Here is a 26473-nt window from a genome sequence, read left to right as displayed (position 1 = left end):
TTTTTCAGTGTTACCAGAGGTGATAATTCACTTGAGTGATGTTATTTTCGTTCTCTTGTTCTCCAGATGATAGTATTGAATTTTCTTTGTAATTTGATATGTAGAAGGAAGAAGACTTCAGCAGTGGACCAGAGGACTGAGTTCAGGCAACTTTTCTTCTAAGTAACTTTATTTTTTAGGGTAAAGTTGAACATTTTCTCATAAAGAGGCTATGTTGAGATCTTACAAGTTAGCCTTTCAAATTTTTTATGTCTATTATTATTTTTTAATGTAATCATTTTTACAGGGCTGTACTGGAGGCAGTTAAGTCCCCTTTGATGATTAAAACAAAAAACCAAAGGTCAACAGAGACAAATTCTTGCAAGCTCCAGTCTTCACTTGCCCCCTCTGCCACAGCCATATGTCTCATACACAGCCCAGTAGGTGACTTTGCCTCAAGTGTTTGGAAGTGCAAAGTCTCCTTGCCATGCTTTTCAACTGTGCCTCAGAAATTCCTTGTTCTTAGTTTTGTTCAGGGCTTGCCCATCAGGTATTTAATATAATCCTCAAGCTAAATAGTAATGCAAGTCTAGTCTCCCTGTGTTGAGACCTGTTGCATGACTCTCAGATTTTTAGCATGTGGGAGTGGAGTACTTTGGTGTCATTGTACGGAAGTGCTGGAGTACCTAAGACTTCCCTTGCATATTGAATTTACTTATGCCAAAAAACCCCCTCAGAACAACAAATATCTACGTTAAGTCTGTCCTAGCATTGAAGAAGGAGCTACATCATACAAATTCAACTGTGGTGTAATCTTGAGGTCAAGGTAAAAAAAAAAAAAAAAAAAAAAAAAGAACATTTGTTCTGTGTTTAAATTTTGGAGACGAAATAAAGGAGTAAAAGAAAAAGCGAAAATGAAAAGAGAAGGATGAGTAGCTTTATTTTGACTGGCTGCTTCTTGATAGTTCTTACATCTACTGAGATGGATTTTGCACATAAGTAAAAGGTGCTAGAGAGCCCTGGTGTAAATGCAGAGACACCCATGCTTGTTGTTATTGCCATATCCCAAGTTGTACTCTCAGGTCTGTAGTCCTGCCAAATCTCATGTACTTAGCATGAAGCCTGGACAGTTTCTAGGTGTCTCCCTCACAGATTGGCATAATGGCTTGTTTTCTGTGTTGAGACCCCATGTGTCAGGGAGAACTGTTTGATCTGATTTATGATTTAGTAGAATAATGCAAGACACATTTGGTGAGACAGGTCATGTCTCAGTCCCAGGAGAATAATATGGGCAAATAGTATGGAGAAAATATTGATTGTAGACCTATGTATGATATATGGAAAGATGCTCTGCTAGGATGTGTTGAGTACCCTCCTTTCTCTCTGTGTGTAGGGTCATCACTGAGCACCCAGAGAGACAAAAGGTACCATACACAGCAGAGCATGTGTGGTAAGACCAGCATCACCGTCTTGGAGACTAGCGCAGCCAGCTGCTGTGGCCCACTGTGGGCCGACTTCTTTGCTTTGTTTCACCTGTATGATTCTCCTTGCCTTCAGAGTAGTTGTGCAAATATCTGAAGGTGTTATCTGGCTCAACAACTGTGTAATGCTCTTCTCACTTGGTGTTGATGTATTTCCCTTATACACAGCTGCTAACTATATGTTTCTTCTGAAAAATTAGCCTGTGTTGAACACATTTACAGTGACTCTTTGTTTTATGGATGGTGTCAAAGACAGTGTTTTGCTAAATTTGGCCTTCATCATCTTCCTTAAGTGAAGGATGCAACAAAATATGTGAACTAGATGCAGATTTGGAGTCAGCCAATTTTCGAGTTAGATTATTTCAGTCAGTCTTTACAGAAGAATATGAACTTCCCAGTTTCTGTACATAATATAATCTAATATAATCTATGATCATTTTTAAAAACAGTGCAGAAACTTGTCATGTTGCTTTTGATGGAAATGGAAAGATGCTGTGGCTCTTTCTGATATCAAAACCAGGAACATAAAGAGGAGGAGTGGACAAAAATAATAATACTCATATGGACTCAGTTGCAAATAAAATTAAAGATAAGGAATCTTTTCATCAAGTTATTTAACCCATCTGTTTGTGATAGACACTGAACGAGGGAAAGACATTGCTGCATCACACACACACACAGAGCAGGACTGGAAACTTTCAGCAGTCAAGTTTTGGTAGCTGAAGTATTGCATCTTCTGTGAGAAATGGCTGTTGGCCAGTGAGGACATCTGTGTGAGCAGCTGCAAAGCGGTTGGCCTCTGTTCCTCTCTTCTGACATTTAGTAAAGGTCTCAGTTAAGATCACATCTTTCTTTCTGGTAATCTGTAATTGTAGCAGCACCTTCTACACCAGTGTCTGTCAGTGTTTCCCTTATTAACTCCCTCTATTTTCCTGGCATTTGACTCGGCTGTAAAAATTCTCTCTTGGCAAATATGGGGCATACCAAATCTGTGCTTATTAGTAATCACATTCAAAATGTATTTTATCGTTCTCCTGCACCATACTCTAATAAGGTGATGCTTTAGTGGAGGAGGTTAGTGGATGTGTACCTGGATGTATTCAGTAACATCAGGTTGAGTTCCTTCTTTACACACCATTCACAGAATCAAATTATGCAGAATTTAAATTACAGAGCTTAAGAAAATAATAATTCTATACTGCAAATTTTTGCTAGGAAGCGAAGAACAGGTTTTTTGTATTGCTTTGCCTGTATCAGTGATATACATATGTTTCTATTTGTGCAGTCATCAAAACAAACATCACATTGGAGACAATGTAGATTTATCTGACTTATTTCTGATTCACTGTAATATTAAGTACAGTTTTATTTCTACCATAGGCAGGTGTGAGATGGGGTAATCAATAAAACAGCAGGGGTATGCCCTGCCCTTTCCTTGAAGTGTGTGGTCCATCTGACATCCTGTGAACCAGAAGAGGTCAGGGGTGGGAGGGGGGAAGCAGGTAAGAGTAAGACTTCTTTCTTTTCAGAAGAGTCGCTTCTACCTCTTGCCCAAATACCCGAGGAAGTTTCAATAAAATAATGAGCTTTTACATTGCGTGAAAACTTCTTGGTTTATTTTTTTCTTAGAGGTAGAAATAAGCAGTACCAATGTTATTCTGCTCATCCCTGCTATTTTTAATTCTCTCACACTTTTTCTTCATTACTGTTGTCTGTAAAGAGCATGATTTATCCTTACTGTTGAAGCTTTGTAACTTTTCTGGTTTGCTCTATCCAGTCTAATTTTGTTTATCTTTCTAAATTTGGAGGAAAATTTTCATAGGAACTAAAGTGCTTGAGGAGCCTGAATTTAATTTTCAGAAATGAGCTACGAATCAAGAGCTAGTCCCATGGCAAGTCAGAAAAAAACAAAAACCAAAAAACAAAAAAGAAATAAAGCTGCTGACTTCCCTACTCTTTATTTATTTTTTTTTTTTTCCCTTTTGCAAACAATTTTGACTTTGGTGAACTGAGTGTTTTGTTTTTACTGGGGACTGTTAGCTGTGGAGTTCATTTTTGTGTTTCAGTTGATTGCAATTTATTGTTTTGTTGCTCTGTCCCCTGGGTTAAACTTACTCATTACTTTGAATCAAAGGCACCATGCAAACAAATAAAATCAAATCTAATGTAATATTCTACTCTAATGGATTCCTTACAGTCTCTCTTCTTGGCAATCCTATTGTTTCTATCTTTTAAGCTTAAGCAATGAAATCACGGTGGTTGTTGCCCAAAAGGGTTACTGTCTCCTTTGCCTTACTTGTATGCACAATGTCGAAGAAAGGTAGAAGTCATCGCTTGCTTCTCCGAGAAAGTTATTTGTAACATGCAACTGGTTACATTTCAAATCCAGAAGTCAATAACACGTGATAGATTGTTATTTGAAGTAATAAGCTTACTGTGGCTAGACCCGGAACGACTAATATAAAAATATGCCACAGCAAATGTTTGACATGATCCTATCCAGCATCTCTCTGCTGTGTAGCTAATACTTACAAATTGTGTTTATCTCTTATATGTGTAACTGTGCCTCGTTTCCTCCATCTTCATTGCCTTTGCTCTTATTGCTCTGTTAGACTCTTCTTTCATTCAAGTAAGGAGCAAATCATCTGAAATTTTGCTGTGTTTAAATTTTCTAATCCTTTTTTCTTTTTATTTCCTTGTTTTAACTGAGTTTGTTTCTTCTCTTCTGAAAAATACTCATTGCACATAATAACCAGTGTTATTTTCCTGAAGAAATAACAGAATATTTTATTTTTGTGACTTAAATGTCTTATATTAAAGAGTTTTTTCTTTATTTTTGGATCCTCTTCCTGCAAATCAGTCAATTTGTGTTTCTTACACGTTATGTATCTCCCTCAGAGTGCTGAGAAATTAATGTACAGCAGTCTCAGTAAAATGCAGCCACACTTTTTGTGCCCTCCTCCCCTTCTTTTCATAGCTTTCAGGCATTTGACCTTCATCGAGGAAGGACATTTATCACCACCACCATCTAGCCATCTGTTAGTATACTTGTCTTCCCTGGTGCACATTCTTGTAAACGGAAGCGTTATGGATCACTTTAGGCTTGTAACCCAAGTAAACAGTTATGAAGGGTGTTGATGATAACTCAAGGACTCGTATACAAGAGTGTTGCAGTTTGTAATATGGTTACAACAGGAATCACAAATCACTCTTAATAATATTTTATGTTTAGTATCTCAAAAATGTTTCTTTCTTCAGGTCGCTACCATGGTGCAAATATCCATGCCTTGTTCCACGCACAAGGCAGGCCTGCTGTAGCACTGATGCTTGCATTTATATAGGTCTCCAAAGTCCTAATGCACTTAGGACCATAAGCAGAGAATTGAGATGTTTGCTAGTGGGGTTTATAGCTGTGACATATTGGAAAGGTAAGTGTGTCAACTCCAAGGCAGAGCCTTCTTTGTGTGTGCAAGAGCTGGTCCACAGCACTGTCGGCTGTTGGACTGCATTGCAGGAGGTTGCCTTGGGAGCCTGTCTTCCAGCCTGCCTTAGTACCTCGATTTGTTAACGGCAGATTTGCCTTGCAAGGAACAAAATTAAAACTATATTCAGCAGCACATTTTTCACTTCAGAGCCTTTTCCTGATTCATTCTTTCCAATTCTCAGCACTGATGGCTACTGCTTCACCATAATAGAAGAAGATGAGTCTGGTGGACATTTGGTCACCAAGGGATGTCTTGGATTAGAGGGCTCAGACTTCCAGTGTCGGGTAAGAAAGCATTTGCTGCCAGAGTGTCACTTGGCTTTTTGATAGCTTCCAATTGAAGTGCACTCAACAGACATTACTATGTCCATGTTTTTCACTTCTGTTCATTTGGCAGATGGTTCCTCTGCATTGATTGCCGAGGGGAGTGCATTTATGTCTCCAAATGGTGATATTATAACTGCTCCTAACAACAACTTGGGTTTTTGGTTTTGGCACTGCTGTTACTAGTAATACTCCTGCTCAGAGGAAGTTTGAATTTAGAAAAATGCCATCTAATTTCTGAAGTCTCCGTGGTAGCTAAAGTTAGTTAGGATGTTATTTGATGGACCACAGTAACCTTAATGTCTTACATGCAGTTGCACTTTGGTTTTGGATTTCTGGTTCCAGAAATTCACTCTGAGTACAGTGATCACCTGATGGAGAGAAAATCTCATTGCAGAAATGGAAAGGGTATGGGCAATGGAGCAAGGAGGTTCTAAAAGTGTTTGCCTTTCCTAATATTAACCATAAATGACTTCACATGAGCACAGGAACAGTCTAACCATCAAGGTCCATGGAAGGTATTTTACCCAGCTTCCCATAAGAGCCGAAGCAGCAGCTAAATTAGTCCACACAGCCGTTCCTATATGATTCTGGCTAAACTGTTTTGAATACCCACATTAACTTATTCTTGTAATATAAGCCTAACTGGTGGATGGATGTATGTGACTTTCACAGTAGTGTCTTGCACCATTAGAGTCAATCGGTCCCTTGTAGCACTAGGGCACTGATAGAAATACATTAGTGGTGAATTAATCTCTTAATTAGCTAGATGAAATGTTGTTGGATATGCTTAGTAGCAGAAATCTTTGCTCCACACGTCCTAGAAATCTGTTACAGACTGCAATCCAGCTAACAAGCACATCTTTCTCTCAAGTGCCAGAACGACAGTGTACGTTTGCAATACAGATAATTTGTTGCTTTCTATCAAATTGTTTATTGCAGGACACTCCTATTCCACACCAAAGAAGATCTATTGAATGTTGCACAGGCCAAGATTACTGTAACAAACACCTTCACCCTACGCTGCCACCACTGAAAAATCGTGGTAAGGGGAAGTAAATCCAGTCCTAAACTGATTTTTTCCTGCTGTTGCTCTTTGTGCCTTAGGAAGAAACAAAGCACCCCCTCCCAACTGCATGTGATTAGAGAGATAAATTGCATTAAACAGTATTGCTGAATTCTTATTGGTCATATGGGGAGTGGTGCCTTGACCTGTGGTTGCTGATACTTGCTATCATTCCATTGCATGCATGCAGTGAGCACCAGATGCATTAGTCGCACGGTGTTGTTGTAGCACAGACCTGCTGGCTATCAGTGATCATCCCAAAGACTTAGGTTAGTCCTGCCAAAGGACGCCTCTTGCTGTGTAGGTTTTTAGCCCGATAATAAAATTGAATCCTCTTTCTAGTCCCTGCAATGTGCATTTCTGTTGTTCATAACTCCATGCACATCTGGGACCAGGGTTCCAGTATATAATCAGTTAGTTCAAGTTGACTGAAGTCCATTAAGCTTTTCTCATTTAAAAGACCTGATAATCCAGCACTAGGACAATAATTAGTCACTAAAGTGGATTTTCTACTTGAAAAATGAGGCTGAAAAGAGAATGTAAATAAGAAGTCATGCACGGACAAATTTTTTTTAATTTGTTATTTGAGAAGAAATGGACATGTATTAACTTAGTAGATTCTGGGGCAAGTTTTTAGTTTTTTGTTTGTTTGTTTGAACGTCACTTGCTAAAAGTTGGTAAAACTATTTTGGGTGGATGTTGCAGAATACATTTTGTAGAAATATATTCTTAAGTACGTGTAATTCATCCTTGATAAACGCTTGGCATTGGCAGCAACAACCAAAATTTGTAGTGGTCAGCATTGAGTTTAGTTTGGAAGAGTCTGTTCAAGGTTGCAGGAGAATCTGTATTTGTGGCATTCTGTATTGAAGATCCAGATCAGTGTGCAAATGCACTCTTAATTACACAAACAGCAAATACTTACACAAATGCATGCTCAGAGAAAGCCTTCACCCATATAAGCTGTTCCCTTCATGCCTATGAAATTCTGCACAGATGGGCTGCAGAATCAGGCCTATGGAGAGTAATATGTAAATATTTCACTGTTTACTAGCAAGCCATTAAGTCAGTGAAACCTCGTAAAATTCTGACTTCCAACATAAGAGTTATGTACTACTTTGTTGTTTTTTTAATTTTAAAAAGTTCTTTGGACTGAGAGAGAAGTTCCAAAAGGAAGTAAATATTTGTTCACACTCACTTAATACATCAATAAATATAATTTCAGTTTGGAAAATACTGCCATGATTTCTTCTTGCTGCTTACTGAGTTTATTCTACATTAAAACTACTTTAAAATACTGAATCAATGCCTAACACTAGACATCTGCCTCTTTAAGATTTTAGTTGTTTGGCAACACTATCTGCTGGTCATACAGAAAGCAATAAACCTCGCTTTTGGTTGTGGCAGAAGTTGTTTGGGTCGATGTTGGTTTTGCTCTGTGTGTATATGGGGTAAATAAAGCATCACTTGGGCACAGTGGTAGCAGACCAATTAAATAGTAGAGAGAATATTTGTTGAAAGAAAAAAATTCATAGAGCTGGAACAGGATTTTAGCTGCTCGGTGTTGCAAAGTTGTCTATTTTAGCATAACAAACAAAAGGCAATGTTTTCACTCAACATATTCTGAAGACTTTTGTTTGAAATAAGCTCTCGCACTACTGGTATCCTGATAGTATATTGTGGAAATAGATTTCAGGAGCTGCTTCATTAAATATGGCTGGACAGGGCTGAGGTCAGCACCTTTATTAAACCCTTCAGTAAATATGTTGTTCTTGGTGCCAGGCCTGTTTTAATTTGTCGTTGCTGTGTCCTAGTATGAACACTCAGAGGAAAGCCATAGTTTGAACTGTAGATCCTCACCGCAACCAGGTACAAACACTGTATACAAATACACACATCTGCCAGTGTCCATTACTATGGCTCTGATCATTGTTCCTGTTGGAAACATTTAGATTAGGTTGTGATTGACTGAGTACTGTTAGAATTATATATAAAATTTAACATAAACTGTAAGTACAAAGGAAGGGAAAATGAACTTAAAAACAAGCTTCTAGGAACAACCTTCTGACCTCCAGGATTCCATGAAAAAATATGTGTGTTCCTCAGCATTTAAAAAAAAGCAAGCAGAAATTTGGCTTCTGATGAACTTACGTCTGAGGTCATATCTCATGGGAAACAGAGTCTAGGGAGAGCATCCAGCTGCAGGTCAGAGGCCGCTGAACTGCAAATTAACCTATGCATCAAGGTAACATCTACAAAGACAAGCGACTTGTGTTCTCAGAGTGCTTTTTCAGACCTGACATGTGCTGGAAAGTGGATTTTACCTGCCCTGCCCCGTGAAAAGAAAGGCGTACCACGTACATGAAAGTGGGAGCTAGAAAAATTAACACTGGTCAAAGCAAAGCTTGTTAAGCAAGATGGAAGAAACAACAACTATGCCTAAGTTGAAACAACAGCTAAGCCTAAATTTTGAGCTCATCTCAGTACAGAACTATCAGGGTAAAATACTCAGAGAAAACATGAATTCCTCGTCCAGCTGTACATCTGTCTTATTAAGGAAATGAGAGTCATAATTGGGTCTGATACAACACCTCTGCTTTAAACAATAAAAGATATTCCTGGAAATCCCAGCAAAAGTGCAGGCTGAGACCGGTCGAAAGGGGAAATATGCCTTTACTGATTTAGAGCCTATATAAGCAGAAGTGGTGGTGCCACCGTGTCTGGCTCCCAGCCTGTAGAGCTAGTGATGAATGGGCAAGAAAATGATTGGAGGAATGATGGGTTTGATGTGTGCACATAGTCTCCACGCCTCGGATTTCACTGCAGCCTTTACTTGGATAACCGTAACATTGTGAACTGGGGAGGGAGAACCTCCTCTCCCTTTGATATGCTGACTTCTCCCTTGAACCTGCTGGGTGGTGTTTTCAATCCATCCCTCAGCATGGTCCCACGGATAGCAGAGTGAGGGGAACGAGTGATGGAGGAGGGGGAAATCACAGGAGGATAACTTAGACGTGGCTTGGTATCACCGAAGACCCTCCTTTTGTTGCTATCTCTCCCTTTCTGTGCTGCTCACCACTGACACCGGCAAGCACCACTGTTTTTGTGCAATATAAAACTGTTAACATGCTGTTTGCTGGGCTTCGCTATTATCAGCCAGCTGAGGTATGTGAAAAAGCTTCCCAAACCTACCACGTGTTTGTTCTGCGCTCCCTCCACTGTGCTCCTGGTAATCACTCACTGCTGCCTCCGTGGAAGCTACTGCTTATTCTCATAACCCTGCTGCTTGGCATGTTGTAGTTGCCAAGTAACGTAACACTAAAAAGCACAACACCAGCCTTCTTAAAGGGCAGTGTATCTCCATCATGCAAACTGGCACCGACTGGTACCCACCACAGTCTTCAACTCAGAATCTCAGAATCACAGAATCATCAAGGTCGGAAAGGACCTTGTAGATCATCCAGTCCAACCCATTAATCTAACACTGACTGTTCCCAACTACACCATATCCCTCAGCGCTATATCAAAACACAGAGCCCACGAACCAGTGATTAAGTGAGCTCATAGCTGAGCTGTCCCATCCCTCCACCTGGTCAAGGAGGTGCCAGAAATGGTTCAGGGAAAGGGAGGTTTGTCTTGCTGCTCTGTAGGGAACAGCATGGGCTGTAGGAGGAGAAAAGATTTGGGTCTCCAACACCACCAGCCTGGCTCAGTTCAGCAGAACAGACATTGCTGGTGTAAGAATGAGGGCATGCTTTTAATCTTGCATTGTCCACATGCCAGCAGGTTTATGAAGTCCTCAAGTGAGCAAGCAAATGAATTCTGCCAAAATGCTTTGAAAATGCAGGAAGTATTTGAAAGGTGAGACAATAGCTCACTTACTGTCGGTATTGCTTCTCGTCATACATAGCCAAATAAATATAAAGACATATGGAAGTTATTCTCTGCTGTGGGAGACAGTTGTATGCCCGTGCTGTGCATAGTGAACCACTGCTAAAGCTATGTTAGCTGACACTGCCAGCATAGGGGACATCACCTAGTGCAAGAGTGTAAGCATCGCTGCTGCTGCAGTCTGCATCAGCCGCTCCCAGCACGGAGATCAAGGCACATTCCTTTGTCTTGCATGTTTTCCTTGCACTTGCTTCACATAATTGCATTCAGGTACTAAAAAATCTTGCAATGTTGGGGTCTGAAGTTTGAGAGATACACGGCACTTCCAAAATGCCTCTGGCTTCTAGGAAGGTCAAACGGCATTTATTTATTTTTCTGAATGGGAGAAGCCCATTAGAAACATTAAGCACAGGGCTTGGACTATATAAAATGATCAAAATTTGATTAAGATTTCAGCATTTTTATCATCCCTCTCCCAAATGTATGTACTCAGACACACACAGGCAGCATGAACAGTGGGTGCTTTACAAGTTCTGGTAGTGCAACACTTGGTGTCTATGTAAATGTGCAGATTTGTGTGGCTTTGGTCTCTGACACAAGCTTGAGCAAGGTCTGAATTGCTGCCTCTGTGTCTGGCATCAACATTCATTACTGCTAATCACAAAAGCTCAACTTCCACTGCAGTTTATTCTGTGAAGTGGGAAAACCCTTGCTGCGGATGGGTATCCAGGTTTCTCCAATGTATAAAAATCCCACTATAAGTCTGTGTGTTCTGTTTATCCTCTCCTCAGCTGATGGGCTGCAACATCTTAAAATGTTACAAACCACACGTTTTAGAGGGAAATGGCTGGCCAACACAGCCTGCTTACAAAGCACGAACTAGAGCCCTTAGCCCTACAGAGCAGCCATCGCCTTCATGGAGGGGTCTGGATTCCCCGGTGGATTCTCGGTTTCAGCTCACAGCCCTCTTGGAGTGGCAGGCCAGGTAGAAATCTGCTGTGGCAGGGAGAATGATAGGCTCCAATGTTTTCCTGATAGACATCGTGTCAGTGTCCCCTTTCAAAGGCATCAGCCGTGCCTTGAGTGTTTACATTGTTAATGCTCCCGGAGCAGGTAATGGCAGGTTAAAACATGACCAGTGTGATCAAAAGGTGTGTTGGTTGGTAATCTCTGTTTGTAGTGGAAAGGGGAAGGAAAGAAATAGTTTGGGGACAAAAACAGGTGGAGAAACTGGATCTTTAAAATAAAAGAGCCTGACAGTAAACCAAGAGCCCCTTAGGAATCTCCTTGTCTCATTACCCTTGTAAATCTGAAACGTAATAGCACTGTTCCAGGATGAGTCGATACAGATAGATTTCTTGCATTTTACGATGTGTTGGGCATTATCATGAAAGATGCAAGACAGCAAGGCTGGGAGAGCTTCAGACAACGTAGTCCTCATTTGCATTATACCAGCTAATAACTTTGAGAGGGAGTGTGTGTGTCTGCATGCTGAATACCATAATTTTGAGACTTCAGGGGGTAGGAGAGGTTAAAGAAGAACAGTGCTTGGTTTCTTTGTTTTTCAGCAGAGGAGCATGCATGAAGGTCAGATTTGCTTGCCTGAGTTGAGAATACACATTTGAAGATTAATGGTACGCTTTAAAGGAAAATATGGGTCTCCAATGCAAAGATTGACTGAAACATTTTACTAGTTTTTACACAACGGCATTTTCTACAAGTTATTTGACACATTTCATTTGCAAAGTGTTTTATAGAATAGCTGCTGAAAGTACAGTATTGCCCACCAGCATAGGAAGGACTTGCTGGCACACAGGGCTGCTATAGAGGGAATGGAGGGGAAAATTTCCTGCTCAGGTGTTTAAAACAGGATCCAAGAGGCAGATCATTCTGCTGTGATGGAAATAAAACTTCAAGGCCTCTAGTGGCCTGCCTTCTTGGGGGTTGGATGGTTCACTCTGTCTTCCCTCCTAGGACAAATGCAATTTTTTTTTTTAATTTTTTTTTTTTTTAATATTGACTGCTAGATAAGATGCTACTTAATAAGAGTGATTTAAGGTAGAGGCAGTAATTTTTGTATGCTCTGGCTGATGACTTAGGTTAAGACAGAGAGCAACGGGTCTTAATTGATTTTTCATTCTGAGCCAAATTGCAAATCAAGGTGATATTTTGCCTGAGTGAGGGCTGAAAACTCAAACAGGCTTTTGGAGGTGCTGGTGCTGCCCTGGTCAGTGAGGGCCAAAGAGGAGGTGCACAAAATGCCTGGGGAATCCAGGAGTACCTTGCAGAGGACTTCAGTAAAAAAGAAAGAAAATGAACTTGTGCTCACTGCACTTTTTAAGGGGTGTGTGTGTGTGTGTGTGTGTGTGTGTGTCTTTTGATACTGACTTTGCACCACCTTCCTTTCCAAATTTTCCACCTTCTTTGTTTTTAACTCCAGACTTTGCTGAAGGAAACATTCACCATAAGGCCCTGCTAATCTCGGTCACTGTTTGCAGTATACTTCTGGTGCTTATTATCATATTCTGCTACTTCAGGTAAATAAAGAATACTTTACCAGCTTGTTAATGTTCCTCCCAACTCTTTATAGACTTAAGAATTTTTAAAAATTGAAATGGACCTTAAAAAAATAAAAGATAAACTGTGATTTTATGATGAGGAAAGAAGTGTGTTTTATTCACGCTAGTTACAGGTATACCTGTGTGATGTATTTCATATAGCATCTTTTGCTCAACATCCTAAAAAAAACATTCAAGTAGAAGCACAGATTATTCTTTACTGAGTCTAAGAAAGCCACAGGCCAAATTTTATATAGAGTAAATAAACCTAAGTCTTCTAAATGTGTTTATGTGGTGAAGAACTGATCATAAAAAATTGAGGGATACAGGAATGTAAGTATGTCTAGAAAGTTATCATAATCTACATACATTATGTTTAAATAATTTGTCAGGCTTTTTAAATAGTTCCAGATCCCATGACCTTACTTCCTCTGGCTCCTAAAAGACCTATGGCAGTCAGTAAAATAAAATTATTTACTTGGTCTGTATTTTGAACATATTTAAGTTTCTGAAAAAAAAAATCACTTGGTTGCTTTGTAAGGTTACACCAGATTGCACAGTCTTTGAGTTTTATACTTAGACTTTTGAAGCTGAAGACAGCTAAAACTAAAATAGAAAATTTTGGGCAGTGAGTCCAGCGTATTCCTCAGGGAAGCAGAGGAAGCTGTGTCTATAAATGAAGCAAATGCGAAGGACGATGTGCATTATTCATTGTGCGTGTGTCCATGGTATTCAGAGTTAATTTCACTTTCATGTAAAACGGCAGATACAAACGCCAAGAGACGAGGCCTCGCTACAGCATCGGGCTGGAGCAGGATGAGACCTACATTCCCCCTGGAGAGTCCCTGAAGGATTTGATCGAGCAGTCCCAAAGCTCAGGGAGTGGCTCCGGGCTCCCTCTCCTGGTAAGGAAGCAATATTATTTTAATGCAAGTTTTAAAGGCAAAAATGAGTAGGGGGAGAAGACAAAAATGAGGCGCAAGAAATTATATTTATACGTCCTCAGTTGTTCTTTTAGATTTTTTTTCTCTCTCAGAACTGACAAGGAGTTAAGCTGGAGAACAGCTGCTTTAGAAGCAGGAGACTTTCTTTTCTTGTAGACTAAGACAAAAAAGCTGTTTTTTTACCTCAGCTCATTTCTTCTTTTAGATACCATAGGGTAAGCACAGGCTAACAGAGCTCACAGAAATTCATCGGGATTTACCCCACTGTACAGGACAGCATCTGGACTGTTGATCTTATTTTCTTGCTTTTTATGTGCAACACACGTTAGCATTTCAAACACTGATGCATCATCTGTATGTAAAGGGAACTGCAATTTATCAAACCTAGTACCTTTTCATGTGTAGACTTCACTTTGCATTCAGAAGTCAAGTGCGAATTATTTTCCTTTGTAGTGTGGCAATCTCAAAGGTTAAAGGTACAGGGATAGAGTTTCTGATTATTTCTGAACTGAGTCCAGGATGACTGAGCCCCCAGAGCTCACCTGCTGATTAGGCAGAAATTTTACCTTCTGTGGCAAAACAGTTCTGCTCACCAGGGGATTTTGTTTCTGGGGATCATCATTGCTTTTTAGCACTGAAAAAAAAAAAAAAAAAAAAGAAAAAGAAAAGCCAGGTTAGTTATATAAAGTACTGCCTCTGAGAAAATGAATTAAATTTAATTTTAACTTTTCAGAGATGATATGTCCCTCTTGTCTCCCAGGCCTATTAGTTTGTAGCGATCCTATTACTGTAGATGTTGTCCAGTTTCCAAGTACTATATACCATCTATCTGGTTTTTATCCACACATCTTTTTTCTACACCTTAAAGAAGAAATACAACGGGAAGTTTTATAATTCCTTAAAATGAAGCAACAGGCTGAGTGGTAAGTGACAATCTGACTAAATGCAATTTGTTCTGAGAGGAGTAAGTGTTTAGAGTCCCATTTAAATAAAGTACTGACTTTTTTAAAAAGTTCAATTTTCTGACAATTAACATAGCTATTGAGAAAAAAAGCCAAGCTGCCAAGCAGGTGCTGTGACTGGTGCTGAGCATGAAAATCCCATGGTAATTTTTCTCTTTTGAGAGAAGCTCCATCATATAGCTCTAGGCTTTAAGAAATCTCTGTCATATCCCATACCAGTGCCCCTCTAGCAGCCATGGAAAGGGAGGAATCATGCTTACAATTTAGGACCATTCCTAGTGAGGTGAGTGCTTCCAATTGATTGAATTGTGAGTTTTTGCTTTTTTTGCTTTGCCCTTCTGCATAACACCTGCCACATCAAGGTCTTGGTCTGCACTTGGGTGCTCCTACTCATTACAGTTTCGGAAATAATATAATAATTTAGATCAGACACAAGGAATAAGGAACTTGCTTGTTCTCTGAGAAGATGTGTTTCCAGCAGCCCATGTGTGTAGCAGATGCCCTGGGGCATCTCATAACAGTGCATGGCTTGGTACTTCATCCCAGGATGCCCTTGAGACAAAAAAGCTGCAGCGGCACTGGCTGACTTGTGCTTTATGCCTTCCTCTGCCCCAGTGAGCTGGTTGAAGATGGGATCTATGGTCTTACTGGCGTCCCCAGGTCTACTCTTGTGGTGGACAGAAAAATTAACTTCTGATAAAATTAACTGTTGTAATGGCCGAGGTGGCATCCCAACTGGGTCGTTGCTCAGTGGCTCTCAGAGCTGTGACGGTGCTCTGTGAAGCAGAAACTGATCTGTCTTCTGCCAGTCCTCCTCTCTCCCCTCTTGAGCCTGGAGAATTTGCAGCCACTGGACCACATGTTCTTCCTGAAGACACTCTTTTCCCCTCTCTGCCTACAAAAATGCATACATTAGTTTCCCAGACTTTCCCTTTAAGTAGTGATTTTCTTTGGAAGAGAAGAAAAATGAGAGCTATAATGAATCTTGCACTTGGTAATAGATGTTTGCTGCATTTCCCAGACAGCTACAACCACTACAGGCTCACTAGAAATACACAGATTAATACCTCTGGGCCCATGCTTGAAACAAGTATATTGAAAGTGCCTGGCAATAATATTCTAGACTTTATTGTGGAAGAGTTTGTTTTTAACTGTATTATTTCTTATGCAAAGACTGAAACACCCAAAGTTATTATTTCAGGAAAGTAAGCTGCAAATTTATTACAAAATGTCACTTCATGCTAAACAGTAATGTTTTCCTTCTGTGCAGAACATTTATTCTCATGGGTACAAATAGTATACCAAAACCAGACATTAAGCAAGATTTTATCAATACTTTGACGTTCAGCGAGTGTTCTTTCTCCTGACCTGTTTGTACCTCTGACGGAAAAAGCTTGCTGCAGATCAAATGCTGCCAATCAAATTCTAAACCAAGAAAAAAATACATTAAGTTGTAAATAAAGGGTTTAAGCCAACAAACTGAGGTGCACAGCAAGCAAGGAGAACCCCATTGTCCTTGACAGAGCAAGAAGTGAAGGAAGCTATTTCCCCCATGAATCCACATGCAAAATCAGGGAAGGAGATTAGATGCTGAGGACATTCATTTCAGTGGTCTGTATGAAGAGTTTGCTGAATTACAGTTTGTTCTCTAACTTTTCACTATTTTAATCCTAATTCCTCTTCCAATTAATTTTGCTCTTCATGGGACTACATCCCAGCCATAAGTATGAAGTTCTGTGTTCAAAACATTCAAGGTACAAAAGGTTGGCTTGTCTGAATTTTCATCTGCAATAGTTGAACACATTTAGCTGAACATCAGAAAAATAGAATGCAGAAAGTAGAAATAGTTGGTAATTGGATTGATTCCAGTCAGGGAGAGGAAGCAAAGTAACCTGCTCATGGAGCTCAAGTAGCAAAATATATGGTCTTGAAAAGAAATAAAAAAACCCAACCCACTTAGTATAAATAATTCACATGAGCACATCATTCAGCATGCTTATGAAATCAGTTCATCCAACAATTTTGATTAACCAATTTGTTTTAGAAATCATAATCAGTTTATGATCCAGAAAAGGGCTAAATTCCTTAAAATAAAGCAAATTGTTCATAGGAAATCGTTTGACCTGTTCTAGCAAGAGGAAACCAGGTTAGGACCCTTCACATAGTATTCTGCCACCTGAAAACACATAACAGAAATGTGTTTTTCATTTTCTTAATGTAATTTAATAAGGAACTTTTCATGATTAAGTACAATAATTCCATGTACTTTATGATGCCATTACATATATTTACACAAATTAAGTTATTTGATATAACTGCATTATTGTTCAGGATGCATTTTTAAAATGGGCAAAATAGAAAGCAACAATGCTAAAATGACATTACAAAATGTTACAGCAAAATTCCAATGTAATATAACTATTGTTCAATCACTATATGAGAACAGAAAAGAGAATAAATAAATTTTAAGAATTAAGGCTAATGTCTGTTCTTGGCATTCACTGATGTTAATGAAAAATAATGGTACTGAAGCCACCATCTTGGAAGCCTAATAATACATTGCAGGGCTGGAAAAAATGGAATTCTGTTTAAATGTCAGAAGCAGCAAGCTGGGACTTTTGAAATAGCTTTGCATAAATGTCACTGTATGTTTTTCTTCTTTAAATTGCCTAATATGAAACCAGTAATTTATGTACAAAATGATGGTGGACCTTACCTAATGGGTTTTGAGTTCATCTTTGGACATACATTTATGCTGCAGTGGAATTGTTGCATTGGAGACTATAAAGTTATTTTCTTTCAAAATCTTGTAAAATCCTACCAAACCAAAAATTATTATCTGTGGATTGAACTGGCAACAATGAAGCACAAGAGGGTGACATTTTAATCTTTTGTTATACTAGGGTGAGTCTGAGTCAACCATGTTGTGTTGCAGTATCTACTTCAGTTTTTATTTTTGAACTTTTAGAAATATGTGATCTGCAGACATGCTCCAGTCTGATAAGAATATATTAGTCTCCATTTGTCCAAGATTTTTTTTAGTTATAAAAGCTTGTTAAATATAGAATCAGTCCCTCTGCTACGTGGTGTCTGCCATCCTTATGAAGGGTCTCTGAAATGCTGTCAAGTACCTTGATCTGATGCTACAGCTGCACAAATGGTTTAACTTCAGCATCAGTTCACAGTACAGCCACTGACAAAGCTGGTATGGACACTAGAAAGGGCAAATTTAAATCTGTACTTCCATATCATTGGAAAAAAATTTTGTTAATTCTTATTACTATGTAATGATAATTATTAATGTAGGCACTTGGGTTCTAGCTGTGTAAGTAGTGGTTGAAGTTCTTAACACCAAATTTGTATTTTGAAATTATTAGTCATGGGATTTTCAAGGAAGGTGATAGGAAGCTGCTCTCAGTAATTTTGCTAGTTTTGGAGCACTGATATGTTTTTGGCTCTTGTGAACCATAGCCCTGAGTCTCAACAGTGTTGAGTATATAACAAACATCCCTGTTTTAATTAAAAATGTGTTACCTTGCCCTTTGGAATTTGATTTGGGTTGGGGTGGCCAGGAGTGTTTTCTGAAAAAGCTTTTCCAAAAATAACAAAAAAAAAAAAATCACAAAGTGGTGACCTCCCACAGGAAAATCAAAATTTCAAGGTCAGTAGTTAAAATGTTTCCTTCACACAGACTGATTTACTTTTGCAAGAGGCCACGGTGCATTTTGTGAATGTATGGAAAGGCTTCTTCATGGTGGCAGGAATGGCCTCACTGGCACTGTGTCCTGGGGAAAAGGGGAGCATCCACATTGTGGAGCTTTGCTGAAATCCACATCACAATGACTGCTTGTTCCCCTTTCCCTTGGGCTTGCTGCATGGGAAGGAGGCACAGAAGGAGGGAGGTTAATGCAGAAGGTTTTTGCGGAGGAAGTTGTATCCACCCATCTTGGCATTTTACAGGTTCAAAGGACCATTGCAAAACAAATTCAGATGGTAAAGCAGATCGGAAAAGGTCGGTATGGAGAAGTCTGGATGGGAAAGTGGCGCGGTGAAAAGGTAGCCGTGAAAGTGTTTTTTACCACGGAGGAGGCCAGCTGGTTCAGAGAAACAGAAATCTACCAGACTGTCCTGATGAGGCATGAAAATATTCTTGGTGAGTGAAATGAAAGAGAATTGTTTCATGGTGTACCGGTTTCTTAAGTTTAATAATTTTGTATTTGCTGTTGTCTGATGCTCTTTCCTATGTGCTGTTACCTGCTGTGCTCTGCAATTAGCCATCCAGCCCTTTTCAAAAGAAAGATGTTTCAAGGATTACTGCAACGTAAATAAAAGTTAAAAAATAATGGGCTTTGGGGGCTGTTACTCCAAACATCACCTGTCTGTTTCTGCCATATGTATTTCCATATCTGGGCTTTCTGAAAAGATGTTAAAGGCTAGAGGTTGGACATAGTTGCATAGAAGTTAGATGAAAGAAATTAAATGTTATTAAAGTAAAACTGTTGAAGTGGATGACAGCCCAGAGTTCTGAGCAGTCAAAAAAAAAGCCCTGAGAAGTATTAATTTGAAAATAATCTGTTTTTTACAGGGTTCATTGCTGCAGACATTAAGGGTACAGGGTCTTGGACCCAGCTGTATCTCATCACCGACTACCATGAGAATGGCTCACTTTATGATTATCTAAAATCTACTACCTTGGACACAAAAGCCATGCTAAAACTGGCTTACTCCTCCGTTAGTGGCTTGTGCCACCTGCACACTGAGATCTTCAGTACTCAGGGCAAACCTGCTATTGCCCACCGTGACTTAAAAAGTAAGAATATCCTGGTGAAAAAGAATGGCACCTGCTGTATAGCAGATTTAGGCTTGGCTGTTAAATTTATCAGGTGAGTAGAAGTGAGGAGGGTGAGGGAGAGTTGGCAAACGCTGATTTAGTTGTGGACTGAGTGAGTGTGCCACGTGTGAGTAAGCATCTGCAGTGTATGTGCATACCTTTCATCCTATACGAAATGGGGCTATCTGTGTGGGTGAGAATGTCTCATAAACATATAATGCAGGTGTAGAAATAGTCGCTTTTTATTTATCAAACACATTAGTTGCATTTGCATAAAGGTTCAGTTTTCATCACTTTGCCCTCAATAGCAACCTTAAGTATTGCTATCACATATTAAAAGGATGTAGCACTGACAGGTTTAAGTCATGTCCATGAACTTGTCACTGAAGCTTTCAGCTTGCCTGATCCCAAGATAATGCATTCACAACTTATACAGAATAATACTAATCATTTTCACAAGTTACTAATTGGGATTTATTGAAAAGCACACCATTTGGACTGCCTTTTGTTTAATTTCCTACAAATCAAATTGCCAAAGTACAGATTTGATTTTTGAAATGGCTTTTAAATTTGATTTTAAAAAAATGGTTGTGTGTTTAAACAACTTGGAGCAGACAAGTAGGACTTACTCACTCCTGGGATTTGTAAAGGAGTCGTTGCTGCCTGACAGCTGCGTTCAAAAGGAGCTCGAGCTCTTGGCAGTGGTCCTGTTGGTGGAGATGTGTGTGATGAAGTCTCTAATTTTTCTGTGCACAGAAATGTGGACATAGGCTGAAGGTTTCTGTTTCAGAGGTCAGCTTTGAAACCTTGCACTCCCTGAAGTATCAGAAAGAATTTTAAGAATTCTGTACAAATCTTGATCTGAAATTATTCAGAGTGTAAGGAAAGGCAGTCTTTATGTGCTCTTCTCACCACTCACCCTTCTACCAGGTTTCTTGGTGAGGCTTTTCCTTTACGATCCTGACCTTTCTGTAGGAGATGAAAAGGAAATATTTTTACTTTGAGGGATAGGGGCCTAGAAAACAACAACTTGGAAATATACTATTTGCTGTAAAAGTTTCAGGGAAGAAATTCACCCTTTGCAGGTGTACCTTGCCTGACAAGTACAGAGCAACACACTGCTTAGGTATGAACTGAGAAGAACTAAGAACTACCAAGTGTTGCTGTAAAAGAAAGTGAAATACGTTTTTGTCACAGTCCAAATGGAATTTACATTACAGACTTGGCTTGTTTTTCATACTGAATCTTTCCTTAGACAGCATTTCTCAGGCAATGACCAGAAACAGAAAAAAATAGTTGAAAGGGGTGTGGTCTGCTGTAGCTAATGAATTTAGTAAATTACCTGCATTTCTCATTTTATTTGAAATATTGCAAGATGGTTCAGGTCACTAGATTTATGTTACATTCTTGGAGGTATACAGAAATTCCACCAATACGTGTATGATTTAATGGCTGTGTAGGTGGCTGGCTGTACCTCACGCTCATCTTTTTTTTTGTCATTTTCATAACTGTAGGTGAAGAAAATTGCTGTAGGGGAAGAAAATTACAGAAAAAGTTTTATAATTATTCTGTGAGATTTTCTTGTATCTATCACATTTAAAATGTTTACATTTTGAGGGTGACGAAGGGGAAACAGACTTTGCTGAGCAAATCACAATATATGCCATATATTAAACTTTCAAAAACACTAACACTGATCCAGCTGAATTTAAAAAAAAAAAAAAAATCCAGTCACATAATTAATGGGAATTTGCTTCCTGTTAGATGTCTCTTCTGATCAGTGTGTGTGGTGTGACACATTTGGTTAGATTTTTTTACACGGATTTATGTCTGTGTGTTTGCACGTCTTGATGTGTAAAGGTTGGGAAAGATCAAACATAATGCATGCACAAAAAATGGTTAGATTTGTGTTCCTTGCAGATCTGTTTTGCAACAGCTAAGTGATACTGCCCCAGCTATTTAGTGTCCTCCCTTAATTGCTAAGACTAAAGCATTAGGTGGTGGAGTATGTTAAGAAAACAGCATTTAATGAAGATTTGATTGTTATCACCAGCATTAGAGCTCAGGATAATGCTAATGAAATCTAAAAAATGTTACAGCATCCCTGTTGAGTCCTATCTCCACTGTGATTCTGCATTTGAATGTTTAACATAGCCTCAGGCGGGTCAGCCTTTTAAGGAGGCTTGCCTTCACACCAAGAGGCTTTCCTTGTAGGAATTGTTCCATTAAGATTATGCATTACTTTTGACCTTGTTTGAGAGTGGATGTGGTGTGAATTTACTACTTCTCCCATCTAAATTGCTTTATTTTCAAGCCACTTTATTGTATGCTTGATGCCTTTTTTCCCCCCTTCTTTTTCTTTTAGTGACACAAACGAGGTAGACATACCTCCAAATACCCGTGTAGGAACAAAACGCTATATGCCTCCTGAGGTGTTGGATGAAAGCTTGAATAGAAATCACTTTCAGTCATACATCATGGCTGATATGTACAGTTTTGGACTCATCCTCTGGGAGATAGCAAGGAGATGCGTTTCAGGAGGTAAAGAGCTGGGAGATCACTTTTAATTGTGTCAGTGAACCCCATTTATAACCCAAATCTTACATTACATACTTTTCCCTGGTTAATTGTTTTTAATGTAATAAAAAAATGTGGATAAACCATACAAGTAACTCTCTTGTTGAAACTTATTTTAAAGCATCAGTCAGTGCTATTTCAACGGCAGAGATTTAGACTGTATTTTAATGGCTCATTTGAAGGCAGTGGGTGCCTGCACTAAACAAGGAATATGGAACTCATTTGGGGGCCTTTTCCAATGGCAACACATTTTTGCGGGACTAGGGGTATTCAGCTATTTTAGCAGAAAGAAAATAGTAATTTCTTTGAGTTTTAGAGTTAAATAGAAGGAGGACAACAGTTTGGGGGTATGCTGTGCCACTATTTAAAATAAATATTTTGTTTACAAGACAGGTAGAAAAAACCCCCCAGAACAAAGTGACACTTATTACATCATTGTCATACAAGTGATGTGCTTCATTTCCTTCTGATATCAGGCATTCAAGTGTGAGGACAGCAAAGATAAAGCAATGCAGCCAGCTGCAGACTCAGGGCATAGATTCATCCTTGTACACATAGGCTACCTGTGCTTTTTGCGTGTAGGGCAGAAATGATCGGTGTTATTACCTCTATTTTGCCACTGAGGAAACTTAAATGCATAGAAATGACTTGGCAGAGGTTACATGCCAGATTGGTGGCAAGTAAGAGTAGAGCATGTCTCTCTTGGGTCTACACTACCTTCACCAGACTTTATGGGTCTTTAAAGCCTGCAGTATTGTGCTGAATGCTTGCTCCATGCTTACCCTAGAGGAGCTGAATTTCACTGATGAGCAATGTGATTCCTTTGTTTACAAACTGGTAAAGTTTATTGCAGTGATGCAACGTAAAATTTATAATACTGTTTTCATTGTTGCTGCGCACAAAGAATGGTACCTTGCCATGTTCTGAAACGGCACAGAAATACCCTTTAATATATACCAGGTCCACTGATAAGGAGGAGACCTAATTCAAGGTTAATTCTCTGCCAAATTTCTCTGATATGAGCCCTATGCTAATAGTTCTTTCTATGATAATTTACTGGAGATTGCTGGACTGGACAGCAGTGAATAAAAACTGTCTCACCTGACAAGTAACTACACTTTCAGATTAAGATACCTGGCCAGCCTTTGCACAGCAGTGGTTACATTGGAAGTTGACTGTGGAATAAACTTCTAGGGCAGGGAAGTCCCTTTAAGGAGAAGTACAGCTAAGTGTTAAACACTATGGTCAATAAGTTATAAAATGAGAGGGGAAGAGGGTAGTGGAAGGTGTCTTCTGCAAGTGATGGGGAACTAATTGCTTCTTTCAGGAATAGTTGAGGAATACCAGCTTCCGTACCATGACCTTGTGCCCAGTGACCCCTCATATGAGGACATGAGGGAGATTGTGTGCATCAAGAGACTACGCCCTTCGTTTCCCAACAGATGGAGCAGTGATGAGGTATCGTCCCTTTTAAAATGCAGCCTGTGCTTTTGATCAGAGCGAGTGAGTGAGGTTGAATCGTCATGTTGAGTGAGAAGGAGCTACCACTGTTACTAGCACCAGTCATGGTGCAACAGGGTTCAGGAAGGAGTGTGACCTTCCCAGATAGCCCTGCTGAAGGTTTCAGAGCCCCAGGGGCCATAGCCTACAATATGTGCAAGCAGGTTCCTCATGTGCTGCCTACCAGATCCCACAGTGATAGCAGGCTGTGCTCAGACCTTCCTAGTCTCTCTGTTTCCCTCTTGCACTCATTATGCTTTCTGTTCCAGGCATTAACAGCATTAAATCAGTAGCTAGCCAAAAATTTTGAAAGAGAAATTATTTTGTAGTGTGTAGTGTATAGTGCAGTGGCAGTGTAGTTGGTGTATTGGCAGATACTTAAGCATGTACTGATGTGTGGGCTGTAATGCCAACCTTTTTCCTTTTTTTTTTTTTTTTTTTTTTTAAGAGGGAAATGGCTCTTTCAAATGAAATGAGCATACAGCTTTTCTGTGATCACAGGTGTGCAGGCTTGGAAACACAATTTTACTGTGATTTTATGCTAATATGAGCACAACATACTAAGTTTCACTCTTACGTTATTGATGTGCAATAGTAGTGACCACAGTAGCTTGGCTGCACGAAGGAGCACCAATTGTTCACACCTTTACATCTTACAGAAAACAGTGCTCATGTACCTCTTCACATTTTAGCAGAGGGCTACAAATGTGGCCTTTCAGAGGAGATGTTGGGTCCAGAAAATGCTTTCCAGTATAAAAGGAGGAGGTGAGAGGGCTGAGGGAGAATCAGAACTCTCCCTGCTGAGCATCTGTAATGAAGGAAAGTTGTGCTCGTGGGATTGGAGACAAACAGTTGAGGTACTGCAGGCAAACCTTCTGACTGCTCTGGAGGAGGGTCATTAATCATGTTAATTGTCACAGTTTAATGCTATAAAGTTTTCTACAGTCACTGAAGACATCTCCCATTTGGGAATAGCAGTGTGTAGATGAATATTTTGTGGGTAGATGAAAGATTTAGGTGGCATGACATGTAGGCAATTTGGGAATGTGTGGGAAAAAGAAAACAACCTCCCTGTGAGGCTCTAGGGCTTGTGCAATAGCCAGTGTGGGAAGATCTAACCAAGACTCATCTGCCTCATCCTCTCCCTACCCAAATCCCTCTGAGCCTTCGAACTGAAAGTGGAAACACTGGCGGAAGCACTGTTAGTATTGACCCTAGGAAGGGCTTTTGTGTGGTGGCATACCGTGTGCGTTTGTTCTGCTACCACACGTATCAAGGAGGCTCATTGAAAAGACCTCTGCAACTCCCTGAAAGGAGGTTGCAGAGAGCTGGGGAACCAAGCTCTCGAACCAAGTAACAAGTGATAGGACAAGAGGGAATGGCCTCAAGTTGCATCAGGGAAGGTTTAGACTAGATATTAGGAAGCATTTCTTTCCAGAAGGGGTTGTTAGGCGTTGGAATGGGCTGCCCAGGGAGGTGGTGGAGTCCCCATCCCTGGAGGTGTTTAAGAGTTGAGTTGACATAGCGCTGAGGGATATGGTGTAGTTGGGAACTGTCAGTGTTAGGTTAACGATTGGACTGCATGATCTTGTGATTCTGTGAAATAACTGTTCTTGATTAATTGGTTAGCGTCATCAGTAATCCCATTTCAGGCAATATAGCGATGAGAGGCAAATTTGTTAGTGCATAAACCTTTGTGTAGCACCAAAAAGCATTTATAAAAATCCTCATTAACCTGAAATGTATTAGCCTGGTCTGGGCACTCCTGGTGGGGTTTATGCTAAATGCCTTTCAGGGTCTGCACTGCTTCTGGGCCAGGAGCCTCATGAAAACAGACAGCAAGTTGGATGAGATGGAGAACTTCTTTCCCTATTGTAGCAAGCAAATTTTCAGGCAGTGTAAATCCATACGCTGATGGGGTCATCACCCGGCTGTGGGGACTTATGTGATGCTTTATGTTTGGAAGAAGGTGGTACACGCAAGCAGGGATGTATGCTCCTTTTCCAGGATGGCAAAGGCAACACTGAGATGTTGTCAGCAAGAGAGTTGTTGCTGGCAGCCGGAGGAGGGTCTGGCTGTTTCAGAAGCAAGCAGGGGATGGAGCAAGACAGGGCAGAGCCAAGACGGGTGCTTGCAGGCAGCTGGGCAGGAGCCGTGGGTGCATGCTCAGGCAGGGCTGTACCACAGGGGCTGGTCACTGGCTGAAGAGAATTAATTTTACTGAATTTGTACAACAGAGGGCTGGCTGTACAGAGCCACACTTGTGTGAGTCAGGTGGCGCGGGTTTGAGGAAGGGGAAATAAGAGTGCTTTTGCAGAGTGTACAGCCAAATCTAGACTAAAGCTTGTCATAAATTGTAAGACTAACTGCCATGTTTGGAGAACTCTCCTTAATATACAGAAAACAAAAGCTCTTGAAAAATTATATTAGCCAGCATGTTGTCTTTATTTTGGCTGCCCTCAGAAAAGACCTTTTCCCTTCGTTTTTTTGGCATTGCCACCAACTGAAGTCTCCTCTTCCACTGACTCAGGTGGGACTTTCTCTCCCATTTCTCTCTGCAGTGCCTACGGCAGATGGGGAAGCTGATGATGGAGTGCTGGGCTCACAACCCCGCCTCCCGACTCACAGCCCTGCGGGTCAAGAAAACACTTGCCAAAATGTCAGAGTCGCAGGACATTAAACTCTGACTTGGCCAGGGACAGCTCTCGTGATGGCCCATGGAAACAGACTTTCTCGTGCAGGCAGAGTCCTGAAGAGGTATCAAAAGTCTTCACTAATAAGTACCTTGAATGCAGTCATGCTTAAGAGCAACTGTAAGTTTGTTTGACAGCTTTTGAGGAGACTATCCTTTGCAAAAATCAGCTGAATTTTGACAT

The 26473-nt window shown here is 40.1% G+C and overlaps 1 protein-coding gene across 1 annotated transcript in view; it reads left to right on the top strand.

Moving 5' to 3' along the window:
• The window catches only part of BMPR1B (bone morphogenetic protein receptor type 1B), a 78140-nt gene extending 51667 nt beyond the window's left edge, over positions 1-26473 (top strand). The window contains exons 3-11 of the mRNA XM_074905550.1: positions 5127-5229; positions 6211-6313; positions 12666-12762; positions 13550-13688; positions 18650-18842; positions 19275-19572; positions 21886-22061; positions 23425-23555; positions 26159-26473. Coding sequence (XP_074761651.1) covers positions 5127-5229; positions 6211-6313; positions 12666-12762; positions 13550-13688; positions 18650-18842; positions 19275-19572; positions 21886-22061; positions 23425-23555; positions 26159-26284 — 1366 coding nt within the window. The 3' untranslated portion in view covers positions 26285-26473. The remainder of the gene's footprint in view (positions 1-5126; positions 5230-6210; positions 6314-12665; positions 12763-13549; positions 13689-18649; positions 18843-19274; positions 19573-21885; positions 22062-23424; positions 23556-26158) is intronic.

Source organism: Athene noctua, chromosome 4 (genome assembly GCF_965140245.1).
Source record: "Athene noctua chromosome 4, bAthNoc1.hap1.1, whole genome shotgun sequence".
Taxonomy (NCBI): Eukaryota; Metazoa; Chordata; class Aves; order Strigiformes; family Strigidae; genus Athene; species Athene noctua.
This window is presented reverse-complemented; position numbering and strand designations above follow the sequence as displayed.